The 19,143-nt window shown below is 38.3% G+C and overlaps 1 protein-coding gene across 1 annotated transcript in view; it reads left to right on the forward strand.

The window, feature by feature from the left end:
• LOC148453841 (IgGFc-binding protein-like) overlaps positions 1–19,143 on the forward strand; it is a 73,981-nt gene that overhangs the window by 29,231 nt on the left and 25,607 nt on the right. Inside the window, exons 8-12 of the mRNA XM_088461613.1 lie at positions 1,665–2,254; positions 5,886–6,432; positions 7,812–8,017; positions 12,955–13,096; positions 18,131–18,459. Of these exons, the coding sequence (XP_088317739.1) occupies positions 1,665–2,254; positions 5,886–6,432; positions 7,812–8,017; positions 12,955–13,096; positions 18,131–18,459 (1,814 nt within the window). The remainder of the gene's footprint in view (positions 1–1,664; positions 2,255–5,885; positions 6,433–7,811; positions 8,018–12,954; positions 13,097–18,130; positions 18,460–19,143) is intronic.

Here is a 19,143-nt window from a genome sequence, read left to right on the forward strand (position 1 = left end):
CAAAACATAATTTTTTTTAAACCTGATTGTTCTCCCTTCGGTGCCTGTAATTAGCGATGACTGATTAATGCAAACTGGCTGAAATGTCATGAAATTTGGCCGGTTTGAGGCCTCAAACGTGATTTTAACAGCAAAAGTGACTTTTTTTTTGTTGAGTTCATCGTTTGTTGCTGGCTCGGAAAGATGTTAAACTATAGACATTAAACTCAAACATTATAAGCTTGGCAGCAGGGCCCTCTTACCTATATGCCTGTCTCTTACAACCCAGTCTTCCTCTTTTAATGTTGTTTCAAATTGTAAAGCGCAACGGAATATGCCGCGCTATATATTAAGCTGTTAATAAATAATAACATAAATTTGGCCGGTTTGAGCGCTGTCGGACCTATTCACCCAGACAGACTTTGAGTTTTGAGAGTTTATCTCAAATTTTCAAGCTCATCGAACGGAAGAACTAGTTTGGCCGAATCAGAAACCACTCTAAACTCTTTTGGTTATCTCTATATCCTCTAAATTAGCACTAGGGGCCTTATTCTGTGTTGTACACAGCTGAGTCTGTCTTTTGCTGGAGTAGGGTCTGTGACTAGGCTAATACAAGCCCCTTCCCTGGTGTACAGCCATGTGTCTGATTCTGCAAGGACTGATACAGTGTCAGACACTATGCCGGGATAACACTAATTGTAACTTCTCAGCAGACACCTGCCCAGGGCCGAATTAAGGCTTGTGGGGGCCCCAGGGCACCTAAGTGGTGGGGGCCCCCTCCAAGCCACAATATTCCCAAACCCCCCCCCCCCCGCTGTTGACTCACCTGGCGTGCCAGCCGGCAGAGCTGCTACTGAGTCCCCTCCTCAGTGTCACCCTCCTCCCTTATTATTACCCAGCTCATATCACCCCCTGATCATTACCTCCTCACATCACCCCCTTCACTCATCATTACTTAGCTCACGTGACATCACCCTCCGTCATTACCCTCCTCACATCACCCCATAATCATTACAGCGCTCACATCACCCCCTCCCCTCCTATCACCCCATGGCCCGTCATCATTACCTCCCTCCCATATCACCTGGCTGCTTGAAGTTGTCAACAACTATTCATTTTCTCCAGCGCCTCTCAGCCCGCCCCTTGCGTGACATCAGGGAAGTCTTACAGAGCTTAGGGGTCTATTTACTAAGCTTTGTTAGGAGATAAAACGAACGGTGATAAGGTACCAGCCAATCAACTCCTAACTGCCATTTTTCAAACGCAGCCTGTGATATGGCAGCTAGGAGCTGATTGGCTGGTACCTTACCTCCGTTCACTTTATCTCCTAACAAAGCTTAGTAAATAGGCCCCCTTAGTGCGGCCACATCCACTGGGCGATAGGTGCTTCCCCTGTACTGTACAGCCGCTGCCTGTGTGTGGGCCCCTCTGTGTGTGGGGGCCTCGGGATATCCGCCCCCTGTCGCCCTCCCCTTAATCCGGCCCTGCACCTGTCAATATTAAGAACAAGTTTAAAGGTACAATTAGTATTATACCGGCTTAGTGTCTGACGTAACATCAGGCCCCGTGTGTCGCACTGCCATATTGAAAAACCACTTCATTACATTTTGATATTGAAAATGTAACTCAAAAAGTTTAGTAATTTATTCTGAATGCAAATCTTTCCTTTTCTGTTTATTTTGCAGCAATTAAATGTCCTCTCAACAGCAAATACACCATATGCGTTACTGGCTGTCCCTCCACATGCCAGTCCATGACGATGTCCTCAAAATGTGATGTTGATTGCAGGGAAGGTTGTGAGTGCGAGACGGGCTACGTACAGAGCGGCAGCGAGTGCGTCCCCATGTCCCAGTGCGGCTGTATTTACGACGAGAAATATTACAAACCTGGGGAGATCTTCTATCCCGAAAACACGTGTGAGAATAAATGTACCTGCAGCAATGGCGGGGCCGTAACCTGCGAGCGCACCTCGTGTCGGCCCTATGAGGAGTGTAGCGTGGTGAATGGGGTGCAGAGCTGTAACCCTGTGGGGATGTCCGTCTGCTCAGCTATTGGAAAAACAAGCTACAGTACGTTTGATAATTTGGGGTATGACTTCATCGGAAATTGCACTTATACATTGACGAAGACCTGTCTAACCGAGGGATCCACGCTGACTCCATTCCATGTCCTGATGAGAAATCTAGAGAGCACAGCGTCAGCCAATAAGAACGTATGGCTGGAGGTCTACAATTATACCGTCACCATTCTTCAAGGACCAGAAAATAAAATCCTAGTAAGATAATGTCCTGCGTTACTTTTTACGCTTGTAATATGTGTTATCTTGTGACTCAAAGGGCAAGATTTACTAAGCGGCGGTTTGACGGCGGGTTCTATTCTATTCTAAACCCCGGCGGTTTGACGGCGGTTTCTATTCTATTCTAAACCCCGGCGGTTTGGTGGCGGTTTCTATTCTATTCTAAACCCCGGCGGTTTGGTGGAACCTTTAACAACAGACATGATCATTTTATTGTGTGTTAGGCTACAGACTATGGTGAATTTCACCAGGTCAGTTAACCTACTAGTTTATGTTTGTATGTGGGAAGAAACCATAACATGAGGGAAACCTCTGATAGCATGAGGAGAGCATACAAACCCCACACTTAGAGATGCTCAAAGTACATCCGTAGCACTGTGGGGGGGTCAATGCTAACCACAATGCCGGCAGTCAGATTCCCGACTTGGAGCCGTATTCAATTTGAGCAGACCCGCGATACTTTTCCGCCTCCCGGACTTTTCGCCTACGTCGCCTGTTTTGCAGGCGGAAAAGCATCACACACGTGCCCATGTATCCCCGTATTCAATTTGAAAGTAAGCGAAAACGGGACCAGGCGAAACTTAAACAAGCGGAAAGTCATGTCAGATTTGGGGAAATCAGCCTGACACCCCCCAAAAGATGCTCTGACATGGGGGTTAGCTATGGTACCCCCCGATTTAGCTTTCTGAAGGTATTTGGTGTTTTTAAACGGCCTCAATAGCTGCTAAATAGCTCTTTGTATAAGTGGTGAAGATTAGTATTTAGGGGTTTTTTTGTTTTGCAGGAAATAACTTATCCCAGCAAATTTGGGGTACTTGAAAATGGGGGTCAGCATATTTTAATGTTGCTAAAGTTAAGTTAAAAAAATCATGAAAAATCCACCTTCCGCAAGCACCTGCAATGAAAAAAACACGTGGGGCATACTTGGGGACCTCCCTGGAGTCTAGTTTGCTAGTTTTTAACTTTGTACCCCAACTTTTTTTTTTTCACCCCCAAATTGAAAGTGTTTTTTTTGGGGTGTTGTTAAGTCTTAAAAAAAATAAAATAATTTGACACAGTTTACCTTTGGGGGACTGTCTGAATGCTGCACGGGGGTTCCCGCAATGTTGCACCCCAAAACCCCAATTCTGCACTTTTTTACACTTGCTATTCATAGGCAAAACTTTTTCGCCTATTACATTGCATTGACTTTCCGCCTAGGCGAAAGTCTTTCAAATTGAATATGGCGATACTTTTCCACCTGGTGAAATGACGTCATTGGCGAAACTTTTTCGCCGATTCCGGCTTTTCGCTCCAAATTGAATAGGGCCTTGGTTAGAATACTGACCCCTTGGTTAGAATACCATCACTTGTAGGTCAGTATTCTAACCCTCCCCCTCTCCCTACCCTAAATCTCCCTCCCCTGCCTGACCCTAAACTCGCCCCTAGTGCATAAACCTAATCCCTCCCCCTGAACCCTAAAACTAACCCTCCACCTTAGTGTATAACCCTCCCTCTAGTACCTAACCCTAACCCCTAAACCACCCCTAACTCCACTACTTACCTCCGGGATTCTGGTTGTTGGTATTCCAGCACCAGAATTGTGAGCGCAGGAATCCCCACGGTCGGGATATTGACCGCATCCCACAAAGCCATCTCCTTGCAAAACCTATGATATACAACTAACTAAGTATCTAGGTATTAATCATGACACAGTGTAATAATAAGTGCATATAAATCCATCAATTTCATATTCATTTAGTAATAATATACATCAGAGCTGTCTATTTAGACAGAGAGTTAATGGCCAATTGTAGCGCACCAAGGCTTTTTAGTTGTCCTAGCCTTCTATGACAACCTCAATAGAGTACATTGTTTTATATACAGATAATTTACTTTTTTATCTGTATTTGACCCATGAGCTCACTGTTATAACCTAAATACTGCTTTGTCCATGGAGCACTTAAGGCCCCTACACACTACATGACATTGCTGATGATTTGGCCGATTCCAACGCATCAGAACAACAAATCGTCAATATAGTGTGGTAGTAGTGCAGTAGTAGTGCAGTAATAGTGTGGTAGTAGTGCAGTAGTAGTGCAGTAATAGTGTGGTAGTAGTGCAGTAGTAGTGCATTAGTAGTGCAGTAATAGTGTGGTAGGAGTGCATTAGTAGTGCAGTAATAGTGTGGTAGTAGTGCAGTAGTAGTGCAGTAATAGTGTGGTAGTAGTGCAGTAATAGTGTGGTAGTAGTGCATTAGTAGTGCAGTAATAGTGTGGTAGTAGTGCACTAGTAGTGCATTAGTAGTGTGGTAGTAGTGTATTAGTAGTACATTAATAGTGTGGTAGTAGTGCATTAGTGTGGTAATAGTGCATTAGTAGTGTGGTAGTAGTGCATTAGTAGTGCAGTAATAGTGTGGTAGTAGTGCATTAGTAGTGTGGTAGTAGTGCATTAGTAGTGAGGTAGTTGTGCAGTAATAGTGTGGTAGTAGTGCATTAGTAGTGCATTAGTAGTGCAGTAATAGTGTGGTAGTAGTGCAGTACTAGTGTGGTGGGAGTGCGATAGTGCTGTAGTAGTGCAGTTGTAGTGTGGTAGTAGTGTATTAGTAGTGCAGTAATAGTGCAGTAATAGTGTGGTAGTAGTGCATTAGTAGTGCAGTAATAGTGTGGTAGTAGTGCATTAGTAGTGTGGTAATAGTGTGGTAGTAGTGCAGTAGTAGTGTGGTGGGAATGTGATAGTGCTGTAGTAGTGCAGTTGTAGTGTGGTAGTAGTGTATTAGTAGTGCAGTAATAGTGCAGTAATAGTGTGGTAGTAGTGCATTAGTAGTGTGGTAGTAGTGCATTAGTAGTGCAGTAATAGTGTGGTAGTAGTGCAGTAGTAGTGTGGTAGTAGTGCATTAGTAGTGTGGTAGTAGTGCATTAGTAATGTGGTAGTTGTGCATTAGTAGTGTGGTAGTAGTGCATTAGTAGTGTGGTAGTAGTGCAGTAATAGTGTGGTAGTAGTGCAGTAGTAGTGTGGTAGTAGTGCATTAGTAGTGCAGTAATAGTATGGTAGTAGTGCAGTAGTAGTGTGGTAGTAGTGCATTAGTAGTGTGGTAGTTGTGCATTAGTAGTGTGGTAGTAGTGCATTAGTAGTGTGGTAGTAGTGCATTAGTAGTACAGTAATAGTGTGGTAGTAGTGCAGTAGTAGTGTGGTAGTAGTGCATTAGTAGTGTGGTAGTTGTGCATTAGTAGTGTGGTAGTTGTGCATTAGTAGTGTGATAGTAGTGCATTAGTAGTGCAGTAATAGTGTGGTAGTAGTGCAGTAGTAGTGTGGTAGTAGTGCATTAGTAGTGTGGTAGTTGTGCATTAGTAGTGTGGTAGTAGTGCTGTAGTAGTGTGGTAGTAGTGCAAACAACAGAATTAATCTGGGCTCTCATCTCCTTTAGGTTGTGAGACAATTCACAAATAGATAGTGAATCAGATGTACAAACATATTTGGGTCTGGTTGAATAAATATTATCATCTTTCTCTGTGGCATCAAAACATTCCACACTGCCATGAAAAATATAAAATTACATGTACATGAAAATCAATATGAAATGTACAAAGATACATTCAATTGTCGTTTATTTGCATCTTTCTTCATACAGGTGAATAACATACAACGAAATCTTCCTTTCGAAGTGGAAGCCGGGAGACTCCGGGCCGACTATCAGGGTGGAGGAATTGTCCTTAAAACTGACTTTGGCTTAATCATAACTTCTGACAACGCCATTCACATCACTGTGCCTGGAAACTATCACAACCAGACCTGTGGTCTCTGTGGAAACTACAATGATGACCTGAAAGATGACCTTAGCCCATACAATGACGATGTCGTATCATTTGCTGAATCCTGGAGGGAATTGGATGAGATCTGCAGTACCAGCGAGGTCTGTAAGGCAGGGAACGAAACCTGCTGCCCCAAAGCTAAACAAAGAGAATTCTCTGGGCAAAACTTCTGTGGTATCCTGACGGATCCAAGTGGCCCATTCTCGCCCTGTCATGGAGTGTTTGATCCTATTCCATATCTGCAGAGCTGTGTGAGTAATCTGTGCTCAGCTACAGGAGACCTTTGTCCCATCCTTCAAGTTTACGTCAAAGTTTGCCAAGATGCCGGCGTGGTTATGAAGCCGTGGAGGTCACCGAGTTTTTGCCGTAAGTTCTGCTTTTTCTCGGTTGCCATGAAGCTCATAGCTAGAATGAAATATCATTTACAGATGTGACCTCACACGTCTAGCCTCAGGGGGCGATTCTGCTGCCGTCACAAGTGCTATCGCAGCTGCTAACATGTTAGCAGCTGCGATATGGCCATTATGGTAATACAGCAGGATGCGTCACACCTCCTGCGTGCATTACTTTTCCGAGCTGCGTCAAAGAATGCAGCATCGGATAATCTGCGATTCCATCAGCCGGCTGAATGACCCACGGGGTCACGCCTACCGCCCGCCGCATATCCAATGAAGAGGCCAGGAAATATCTGTCAGCCAACGGAGATCCTGTCCTCTACTCTCCTCCCCAATGGGGGCAACGACCCTCCATTTTGGGAAACCAAGGCCGTTGCCGCTTCCTCCCCGGCCACAAATGGCAGCAGACTGTCAAACAATAACTGACCGTCTGCTGTCACTCTGCGTAGGATCACATGTGCAGTACGGGTCTGGCACCTGCACAGATTTCTGACCATTGGGAATCTGCGTTTAGCAGTGTACATACGCGCACTGCTGAATCAGGGCCTCAATATGCGTGCAAGGTAAAACTAGCTGTGTTGTTGCAGCAATGTGCCGCTGTTATCAGCATTCCCATGCTGCTTCAGCGCCACAGAACCCACATAGAGAGTCTAACCCAAGATATATACCAAATCTCACCAATCTCTTTTTCTCTGTACAAATATAATTAATTCCAATATTCAACTTGACTACCAATCCACTTTTAGAATGTACATACTGTAGATCAGTGGTTCTTAAACTCGATCCTCAGGACCCCACACAGGTCACCCAGCAGGTGCACAGGTGTATTCATTACTCACTGACCCATTTCCCAGGTCACCCAGCAGGTGCACAGGTGTATTCATTACTCACTGACCCATTTCCCAGGTCACCCAGCAGGTGCACAGGTGTATTCATTACTCACTAACACATTTCCCAGGTCACCCAGCAGGTGCACAGGTGTAGTCATTACTCACTGACACATTTCCCAGGTCACCCATCAGGCGCACAGGTGTAGTCATTACTCACTGACCCATTTCCCAGGTCACCCAGCAGGTGCACAGGTGTATTCATTAGTCACTGACACATTTCCCAGGTCACCCAGGAGGTGCACAGGTGTACCTCACTTAATCACTGACACATTTTAAAAGATCCACAGGTGGAGATAGTTATATCACTTGCGATTCTGTGAGGAGACCTGGAAAACATGCACTGAGGACCCAGTGTGAGAACCAGTGCTGTAGATAGTTTGTCATGTATTTTTGCAAGTATGAAATGTAGAGTTACAGTAACGTGTTCTCCTCAACAACGTTGTCTGTTCTGACATTCTAGCATACACCTGCTCAGGGGAAAACAGTCATTATGAGTTTTGCGCTGACGTCTGCACCACCAGCTGCTCCTCCCTCTACGACATCGCCATCTGCCCGAAGACCTGCTCCGAAGGCTGCCAGTGCGATGATGGCTATTTCTTCCAAAATAATCTCTGTGTGACCGCTGACGTGTGCAACCGCTGCACCTTGAATGCAACATTTTATATGGTAAATGGCCTCATGGGCTAATGATACAGAAATATATATATATCACATCCTATTGAGGAACATTATAGAGACTCCAAGCTAAGTGATGTTTATTATAGAATTGTCTACAGAAAATCCTCTCACGTTCTTATAGCAACATGTGTCGCAGCTCTGATTTATCATAGATACAAATAATCTTCTTATACACGTTGCAGAATTATAATATAGATTAGCTTTGAAGCATTTACTTATTGTGTTGGCAAAGTTTGGGATTTTAGGCAAAAGTGTTGAGAAAACTGCATTTGTAGTATGTTATGCAGGTATGTTATATTATATAATATTATATGTTATGCAGGTATTCTATATGTTATATTATATAATAGTATATGTTATGCAGGTATTCTATATGTTATATTATATAATAGTATATGTTATGCAGGTATGTTATATTATATAATAGTATATGTTATGCAGGTATTCTATATGTTATATTATATAATAGTATATGTTATGCAGGTATTCTATATGTTATATTATATAATAGTATATGTTATGCAGGTATTCTATATGTTATATTATATAATAGTATATGTTATGCAGGTATTCTATATGTTATATTATATAATATTATATGTTATGCAGGTATGTTATATTATATAATATTATATGTTATGCAGGTATTCTATATGTTATATTATATAATAGTATATGTTATGCAGGTATGTTATATTATATAATAGTATATGTTATGCAGGTATGTTATATTATATAATATTATATGTTATGCAGGTATGTTATATTATATAATAGTATATGTTATGCAGGTATGTTATATTATATAATAGTATATGTTATGCAGGTATGTTATATTATATAATAGTATATGTTATGCAGGTATTCTATATGTTATATTATATAATAGTATATGTTATGCAGGTATTCTATATGTTATATTATATAATAGCATATGTTATGCAGGTATTCTATATGTTGTATTATATAATAGTATATGTTATGCAGGTATTCTATATGTTATATTATATAATAGTATATGTTATGCAGGTATTCTATATGCTATATTATATAATAGTATATGTTATGCAGGTATTCTATATGTTATATTATATAATAGTGTATGTTATGCAGGTATGTTATATTATATAATAGTATATGTTATGCAGGTATTCTATATGTTATATTATATAATAGTATATGTTATGCAGGTATTCTATATGTTGTATTATATAATAGTATATGTTATGCAGGTATTCTATATGTTATATTATATAATAGTATATGTTATGCAGGTATTCTATATGCTATATTATATAATATTATATGTTATGCAGGTATTCTATATGTTATATTATATAATAGTATATGTTATGCAGGTATTCTATATGTTATATTATATAATAGTATATGTTATGCAGGTATGTTATATTATATAATAGTATATGTTATGCAGGTATTCTATGTTATATTATATAATAGTATATGTTATGCAGGTATTCTATATGTTATATTATATAATAGTATATGTTATGCAGGTATTCTATATGTTATATTATATAATAGTATATGTTATGCAGGTATTCTATATGTTATATTATATAATATTATATGTTATGCAGGTATGTTATATTATATAATATTATATGTTATGCAGGTATTCTATATGTTATATTATATAATAGTATATGTTATGCAGGTATGTTATATTATATAATAGTATATGTTATGCAGGTATGTTATATTATATAATATTATATGTTATGCAGGTATGTTATATTATATAATAGTATATGTTATGCAGGTATGTTATATTATATAATAGTATATGTTATGCAGGTATGTTATATTATATAATAGTATATGTTATGCAGGTATTCTATATGTTATATTATATAATAGTATATGTTATGCAGGTATTCTATATGTTGTATTATATAATAGTATATGTTATGCAGGTATTCTATATGTTATATTATATAATAGTATATGTTATGCAGGTATTCTATATGCTATATTATATAATAGTATATGTTATGCAGGTATTCTATATGTTATATTATATAATAGTGTATGTTATGCAGGTATTCCATATGTTATATTATATAATAGTATATGTTATGCAGGTATTCTATATGCTATATTATATAATAGTATATGTTATGCAGGTATTCTATATGCTATATTATATAATAGTATATGTTATGCAGGTATTCTATATGTTATATTATATAATAGCATATGTTATGCAGGTATGTTATATTATATAATAGTATATGTTATGCAGGTATTCTATATGTTATATTATATAATAGTATATGTTATGCAGGTATTCTATATGTTACATTATATAATATTATATATTATGCAGGTATGTTATATTATATAATATTATATGTTATGCAGGTATGTTATATTATATAATATTATATGTTATGCAGGTATGTTATATTATATAATAGTATATGTTATGCAGGTATGTTATATTATATAATATTATATGCTATGCAGGTATGTTATATTATATAATAGTATATGTTATGCAGGTATGTTATATTATATAATAGTATATGTTATGCAGGTATGTTATATTATATAATAGTATATGTTATGCAGGTATGTTATATTATATAATAGTATATGTTATGCAGGTATTCTATATGTTATATTATATAATAGTATATGTTATGCAGGTATTCTATATGTTGTATTATATAATAGTATATGTTATGCAGGTATTCTATATGTTATATTATATAATAGTATATGTTATGCAGGTATTCTATATGCTATATTATATAATAGTATATGTTATGCAGGTATTCTATATGTTATATTATATAATAGTGTATGTTATGCAGGTATTCTATATGTTATATTATATAATAGTATATGTTATGCAGGTATTCTATATGCTATATTATATAATAGTATATGTTATGCAGGTATTTTATATGCTATATTATATAATAGTATATGTTATGCAGGTATTCTATATGTTATATTATATAATAGCATATGTTATGCAGGTATGTTATATTATATAATAGTATATGTTATGCAGGTATTCTATATGTTATATTATATAATAGTATATGTTATGCAGGTATTCTATATGTTGTATTATATAATATTATATGTTATGCAGGTATTCTATATGTTATATTATATAATAGTATATGTTATGCAGGTATTCTATATGCTATATTATATAATAGTATATGTTATGCAGGTATTCTATATGTTATATTATATAATAGTGTATGTTATGCAGGTATTCTATATGCTATATTATATAATAGTATATGTTATGCAGGTATTCTATATGTTATATTATATAATAGCATATGTTATGCAGGTATGTTATATTATATAATAGTATATGTTATGCAGGTATTCTATATGTTATATTATATAATAGTATATGTTATGCAGGTATGTTATATTATATAATAGTGTATGTTATGCAGGTATGTTATATTATATAATAGTATATGTTATGCAGGTATTCTATATGTTATATTATATAATAGTATATGTTATGCTGGTATTCTATATGTTATATTATATAATAGTATATGTTATGCAGGTATGTTATATTATATAATAGTATATGTTATGCAGATATTCTATATGTTGTATTATATAATAGTGTATGTTATGCAGGTATTCTATATGTTATATTATATAATAGTATATGTTATGCAGGTATGTTATATTCTATAATAGTGTATGTTATGCAGGTATTCTATATGTTATATTATATAATAGTATATGTTATGCAGGTATGTTATATTCTATAATAGTGTATGTTATGCAGGTATTCTATATGTTATATTATATAATAGTATATGTTATGCAGGTATGTTATATGGGAATGGGATTGAAATACCGACGGCTTAATAGCCGCCGCTTCTAATCTCGACAGTGAGAGACCGACGGATGAAGATCCCGACATGCGCCTGTAAGTATACTAACCCTCCCCTCCTCCCCTTCTAACCATAACCCTCCCTTAGGGGTGCCTAACCCTAACCTCCCCCCCTAGTGCCTAACCGTAACCTCCCCCCCTAGTGCCCAAACCTAATCCCCCCTCCCCACACCCTAAACCTAAGTCTCCCGGGGGGGGTGCCTAACCCTCTCCCCCCTGGTGCCTAACCCTAATCCTCCCTTTCCTTATCCTAACCCTAACCTTCCCCGGGGGGATTGCCTAACCCTAACTCCCCCATCCCCGGGCTAAGAGTATACTTACCCGGCATGAGGACGATCGGTCTGCATCCTTCGGCATTCCAGCGTCAGGATTAACATAGGCGTTGGTATTTTGACACATATGTTGTCTCAATCCCTTGCCGTGATGACACTGTCGGGATTGAGACTGTTATATGTTATATTATGTCATATTATATGTTATACAGGTATGTTATATATTATATTTTATATAGTATTTGTTTTGCAGGTATTCTATATGTTATATTATATTCTAGTATATGTTATGCAGGTATGTTATATTATATAATATAATATGTTATGCAGGTGTGTTATATGTTATATTATATAATAGTATATATTATGCAGGTATTCTATATGTTACATTATATAATATTATATATTATGCTGGTATGTTATATTATATAATATTATATGTTATGCAGGTATGTTATTTTATATAATATTATATATTATGCTGGTATGTTATATTATATAATAGAATATGTTATGCAGGTATGTTATATTATATAATATATGTTATGCAGGTATTCTATATGTTATATTACAGTATATAATATATGTTATGCAGTTATGTTATATTATATGTTATATTATATAATATAATATGTGTTATAGTATTATTTTCTGTTATATTTTTCAGTGCACTATAACATTTTGTGTACTCTTGTAAAAACACAATATTGTAGATATCTCCATCCATTGTTCTGTCTCTTTGGCAGATAAATGAGACCGTCATATCAGAGGATTGCAGCCAGTTGTGCACCTGTAGCTATCACCAGGTCATGGACTGCCAGCCCTACAGCTGTGCTGCTGATGAAGTTTGCAGGGTCCTAGATGGAAAAGTTCAATGTATTAATAAGGGTAAGTACACGACACTCGCCACTGACTCTGTGTGTTTAATAACATTTCAGATCAATAAAGGTGAGAAGGGGTGAAGGGGGTCGTTCAGAGGTGGATGGTTTGCAGTAACACCTGTGACCATGGTCCCCGCCCAGAAAGACCCATGTTACGGATAGTATGATCTGCCGACAGGTGGATCAATCTGTAAGAGAACCCTATGTGCGTGTGTATGCCTGATCTCTGGCACCTGAGCAGATGCTAATCTCTCTCATTGTCCAGGCTAATATGCACATTTGTGTCAATGGCTTCACTATATGAAAGATCTGTCAAGTAGTTCCTAATGACTGAGCTAAGTGACATGAATGTTGCATTGAAGACATCTGCGTCTGAAGATCTGCTGTAATGCAGAAACAATATTGAAGATGTCATTAGTGCAGAAGCATGCCTCCCAACATAAAGCAGGACACCGCTGCAAAAAGCCTATCCCAGGAGCCTGATATTAATTAGGACATTACACACATTTGCATAATGACCTAATCATGGCTGTGGCATGAGTACATCACACCTAACATGCATGGAGCGCGCCGCAGCTCCCAACGCGAGCACAGTGCACATGGGATGGGAGAAGCGTAGCGGCTGCGGAGGCAGAGCAGCTAAGGTGACCCATCACTTGCCATGTCCATTTATTTGCTAGTAATCTATATGTATATGTCAGTTATTATTACAGAATTAGTAATCTTCTTAGATTTACATGATCCATATCACAACAACATTATACCTTTATTATGTGGTCAGATGACTTCTAAAATTAATTATTATTAATATACAAAGTAGAGATGTGCGGGTTCAGATTCTGGAGCACATACTCACCCGAACTTAAGGGTGTTACAAAATATAACATAATTTTTAGGGTGCCACCTGGCTTATACTAAGGGTGCTGTGAGGCTGTTTCTTGTGTGTTCAGGGCCTTTAGGCACTGTTAAAAACATTTCATAAAACACTTGTGTGTTAAAAAATATAAAGTCATAAAGGATGCTACCATTACTAGTAGCGCTATGAGGCACTGTGTTGCGTGTTCAGGCACTGTTATAAAAAGCTAAAATTATAAAATATGTGTGGCATAATGTCATTAGGGTGCCACCCTTAAACTCACTATGATTTGATATGGATCAGTCGATAGAAGAGCAGCAGCAGCAACCCAGTACTAGTGCTGCAGTTGCTGCCAGCAGTCATGGTAGTAATTCAACGTCTACTAAAGGTGGTCCAGGGAAATAAAGGTTAAGAAAGTGCACCCAAATTCTAAACAGTATTTCACAATTTCACAATGTTAAAGAAAACATCACCTCTAAAAAGACAAGGAGAAATTACTGACGGAAAAAAATTAATTGCCAACATTCTATACACCACACACAGTGGCAAGGAAAGGCTCATACCATGGCCTTCCATTGTGAGTGGTGGTCCTACTACTGATGTTCATGCACTAGAATGACTGTAGAGAAAGCCGGATCCAAACATTCCGAAACCTCATATGCAACACCTTCTCATTCTGAGGCTACTGTCTCAACTTTAAAACAGGCAAATCAGTTTGCCAAAATAAAACTAATGTTGAAGCAAAAACTGTATGTTCACAAACTTGACAAATCACTGAGGAGAGTCTAAAGCTGGGTACACAATGACAGATATATTGGCCGATCAATTGATCAATATATCTGCTGCACGTCGGCCAGTGTGTACTAGCGATATGTCTGTGAATGACGTTGTTCACAGTCATATTACATTGGCTGTGCTGCACAGCTGATGGACAGATATGTCTGCAGACATATCTGTCCATTTGCAAGTGTGTACTGGCGGTCTGCAAACCGCCCGTACACATGCAGCGACAGCCGCAGGCCCCCTGGAGGCAATAATTCAGTCAGCTTGTGACCGCCTTTGTTTTTAGCTGCTAGTTCAGAACTGATGAAAAGGCTTTAACTCTGCATACAGCAAACCAATAACCGCTTTTTACTAGTCAGAGGTACCTGCCACTTACCTTGCCGGACATTCTTCCAAGTTATTCGTTCAACTATAACATGCAGTTATTGGTTTGCTATATGCAGAGTTAAAGTCCTTTTCATCAGGTCTGAGTTAGCAGCTAAAAACAAACGCAGTCAAAAGCTGACTGAATTATTGCCTCCGGAGCTGCAGAAGGTGGGTTCGTCAGGTTGCTTGCTTGCAAACCAGGAATCTTTATTCTATCACTACAAAAGAAAACACAGCTATTATACCAAACCTCCATTGTCACAGACATGGAAGTCTGATTACTCAGGACTGAAAGACTCAATATATAAGTCCGGTAAGAACTGTGATCTTGATATAAATATTTTAAGTAAGATTGATTTACTTTTTACACTGACCAGTCTGTAACTTATACATTTACATAAGGTTTTTTATTCTTGGCTTCATTAAGACCTACAGTATTGTCTATGCATGATTTTGGACAATTTATCATTTGTTGTTTTTTATATACATAATTTTTGAATAGATACTAGATTGGCATCTTGGTTCTTTATTTCTGACATGTCAAGTTTTTTTTTTTATATATGTATGAACATTAGCGCAACACTATTTAAGTGGTTTATAGAATTTGAATATGACCCATGTTTTGCATAGAAAAATGGGATCACCCTAGCTCTTAAAAACACATGTTTTGCACCCACAATAAATTTGGTAGTTCAAAATTTAAAAAAAATAAATGGTGTGTACAGAAGATGCTGGAAATTTTTGGCATGCAGCAACCGCATGTAAAAGATTGTAGTGGCTGCAAGAACTGTTCAATTTGTTCTGCCACCAACTGAAGCAAGAAGTAGTGACCACATGGAATTCCACCTTTTGTATGCCTCAGCAAAAGGAGGAACAGCAACAAACCTTCCAAACCTACACAACAAGCCATGATTTAGGGAGAGTAGGGGAATGTACCTTACTCCAGCACACTGGAGAATACTCTCTGTTTTATGCAAGCTACTGAAACCAATTCAAGTAGTAACTAATGAAGTGAGTTTAGACACTGCCAGCTTGAGTTAGGTGATTCCATTAATAAAATTGCCACAAAAGCAGCCAGAGAAACTGAAAGAGGAGATAAACGAATTCCGCTAAGTATGGTGGAGTTGTAGATCAACTTCTTTGTTCGCTTTTACAGATCCAAAGGGTTGTCAATAACTTGCAATTGAATAACTACATTTTAGCAACCAAGCTTGATCCTAGGTTTAAGTCATACATAATATTGTAGACACAGGGCCTGATTCAGAGGCGCTCGCTGTTTGCGAGCGCTCACTCTGAATCAGGGCAGAGTTTTTTTTTTACCAGCCCACTCGCTAAGCTGTGGGTGCCCACCAACAGCTTGTGCAAGCGGGCTGGAGATGGTCACGATTATTGCGACCATCGGCATTGCGAGAGCAGGAAGTCCACAACTGACATCACAAATGATGTCAGAAGGGCCACCCACAAATGGCTGGCGTTCCTTCGGGAATGCCTCCGTTTGTGCAACCACCCCCCCTGCCCACCTACAAAATGGGGCGAGCTGTCAATCACCATTGACAGCTGCCCTGTTTTGTTGCAAGCCCCAGAGCGAGTGAAGTTCTCACTCGCTCCGCGGCTCGTGCATGGCGCGTGCCATGCGTGCACACTGGGCCACCATTGACCCGCTTGCGAGCGGGTCTGAATCAGGCCCACAGATCTTAAGCAATGCAAAGAGCTCCTTGCCAGTAAGTTGTCAGCTGAAATGGCACATGACACGACAATGTATCCTGCTTCAGTTTCTCCTGAAAATGCTTCTGCCAGGAAAAAAACTAACCTTTTCCATAAGACCCACTGGGGTAGGGTTGATGAGTCAGCTTGGTGCACCAAAGTGAAACACCATTTTGACATATGGTCAGGCTTAAAATAATTGCCCACAATTATTGATACCTCTACCTTGATTCAATCTGATACAGTAAGCATCAGTAGGATGGTGGAGGTTTATTTTAATGACAATGTACAAATTTGCATGTCACACAGTCGTTTGATTACTGGGAAGAAAAAAAGGCAATTAGTAGCCCCTCATACAAACTAGTTTTGGTGTACTTAAGCTGCTCACCCTCCAGTGTGTAAAGAGTCATTAGCAAAGCTGGGAACCTTGGGAGCGATTTTCGTAGGAGGCTACTTCCTCAAAATGTGAAAAACTCATGTTCATTTTTATGAGGTCTTCCTCATAGAATTTTAATGAATTTTAAAATATATCAAGGGTTTGAACAAGGTGCAGGATTCTTCAAAAGAAGAAAAGTATTAGGACAAGTGGACATGAACTGAAACTGGAGAGAGGTAGATACAAAGGAAATTGTAAGAAAAATTACTTCACAGAATGAGTATTGGATAAGTGGAATAGCCTCCCATCAAAGGTGGTAGAGGCTAAGACAGTAGAGCAAGACAGACTTGGGATAGGCATAAGAATATCCTTACAAAGGATAAAATTATTTATCTGCCATCAAATTCTATGTTTCTATGTTACATACTCCACCTCCATTTCCCCGTACAGCTATCTCCCCGCCTCATTCTCAGACTTCACCTCATAAATGTACTAAAGGAGTGTGTTACCCAATTATGAAGAAGGGAGGAGGGGTAGTATGGCCAGCTTCTCTTGCAATCCTTGTCCGTAATCCTTGGCTCTTCACATTGTATTCTTTTATGGCCTTTTCTCTTCTCAGTTGCTACAAAACAGGTCTTGCTAGGCCATTTCTCAATTTAATTTTTTTTAATTAATCAATTGAATCATTATGAGTTGTGAGGTGGTCAAAATTGGAACTGACTGGAAAATATTGTTATTGAGGTTAATAATACTGCAGGAACAAAAACAGGCCCAAATGACATGATTTTAGCTGTTTTTGTCAATATTTTTTGTAAATCCAAAACCAAAACACACGAGGGTGGCTTTGGCAAAACCAAAACATGACCATAAATTAACACAGGGCTCCGCGCACTTCTCTAATACAAATCTTTCTTTAAAGTAATTTCATTTAAAACAATGATTTTGTTTGTTTTTAGATCCATGTAAATCCGTCACATGCAGAAATCAAGAGCATTGTGTAAATATTGATGAAAAGCCTGTTTGTGTCCCCGACTATATAAGCTCCTGCACGGTGTGGGGAGATCCTCACTATACGACCTTTGATGGCTATAGCTATGACTTCCATGGCACATGCACATATGTTTTGGCCACATACATTGGGCTTGATACAACCTTGGAGTCCTTCCGTATTGAGGAGAAGAATGATAACAGAGGAAACCCAACATCCTCTTCTGTCAGACTAGTCAATATCTTTGTGTACAACTTCAACGTTTCTATCATGAAGGACGAATCAGGACAAGTTCGGGTGAGTAACTGACATTCCGCAATTAGGTATTCACATGTCTAAATTTAAGTTTTGTTTATCCTTTTGAACCATACTTACAGTACAGTGCAATTAAAAATGACCATCGGTCAATATTTATTTTATATGTCCGTGCACACAACAAAGTTTGACATATTGTCCAATAATGGCTAATTTCTTTGGCCAAGAAACTGTTCTAATCTGTGTGATTCCCTAGGTTTATGATTGAAACTAAGAATTTATAACTCTTCTGGATCCTGACAATTCAGTTTTCCAATACTACATGTTATTTTACTGGAACATGGGAAAATAATTCTGAATCTAGCATCTCTGTCTCTGTGTCTCTCTCTCTCTGTCTCTTTCTCTCTCTGTCTTTGTCTCTCTCTCCAGATTTTGATGGGGTTTTCACTATTCTATACAGCATTGGTCATTGAAGGTTTAGGTGTATGAAACATTGATCTGTTACAAGAGGGAGCTGAGCAGTGACGATTTTAGTGAAGCAAGTCACAGGAAAAAAAACTTGCACCAAGCTGCTGTATAGGAGCTGGCCAGCATATGAAACTGAGACTTGGAATGAAGCAAGTCACAGAAAAACTTGTGCTGTGTGAGTGACAGACTGCTGCATTGCTAAGGGCTGCACTCTGGCCTTTTGAGACAGAGCCAATCAGAGACAGCAATGTGCCCTGT

This window comes from Taudactylus pleione, unplaced genomic scaffold, assembly GCF_031769625.1.
Source record: "Taudactylus pleione unplaced genomic scaffold, aTauple2 ptg001080l, whole genome shotgun sequence".
Lineage (NCBI taxonomy): Eukaryota > Metazoa > Chordata > Amphibia > Anura > Myobatrachidae > Taudactylus > Taudactylus pleione.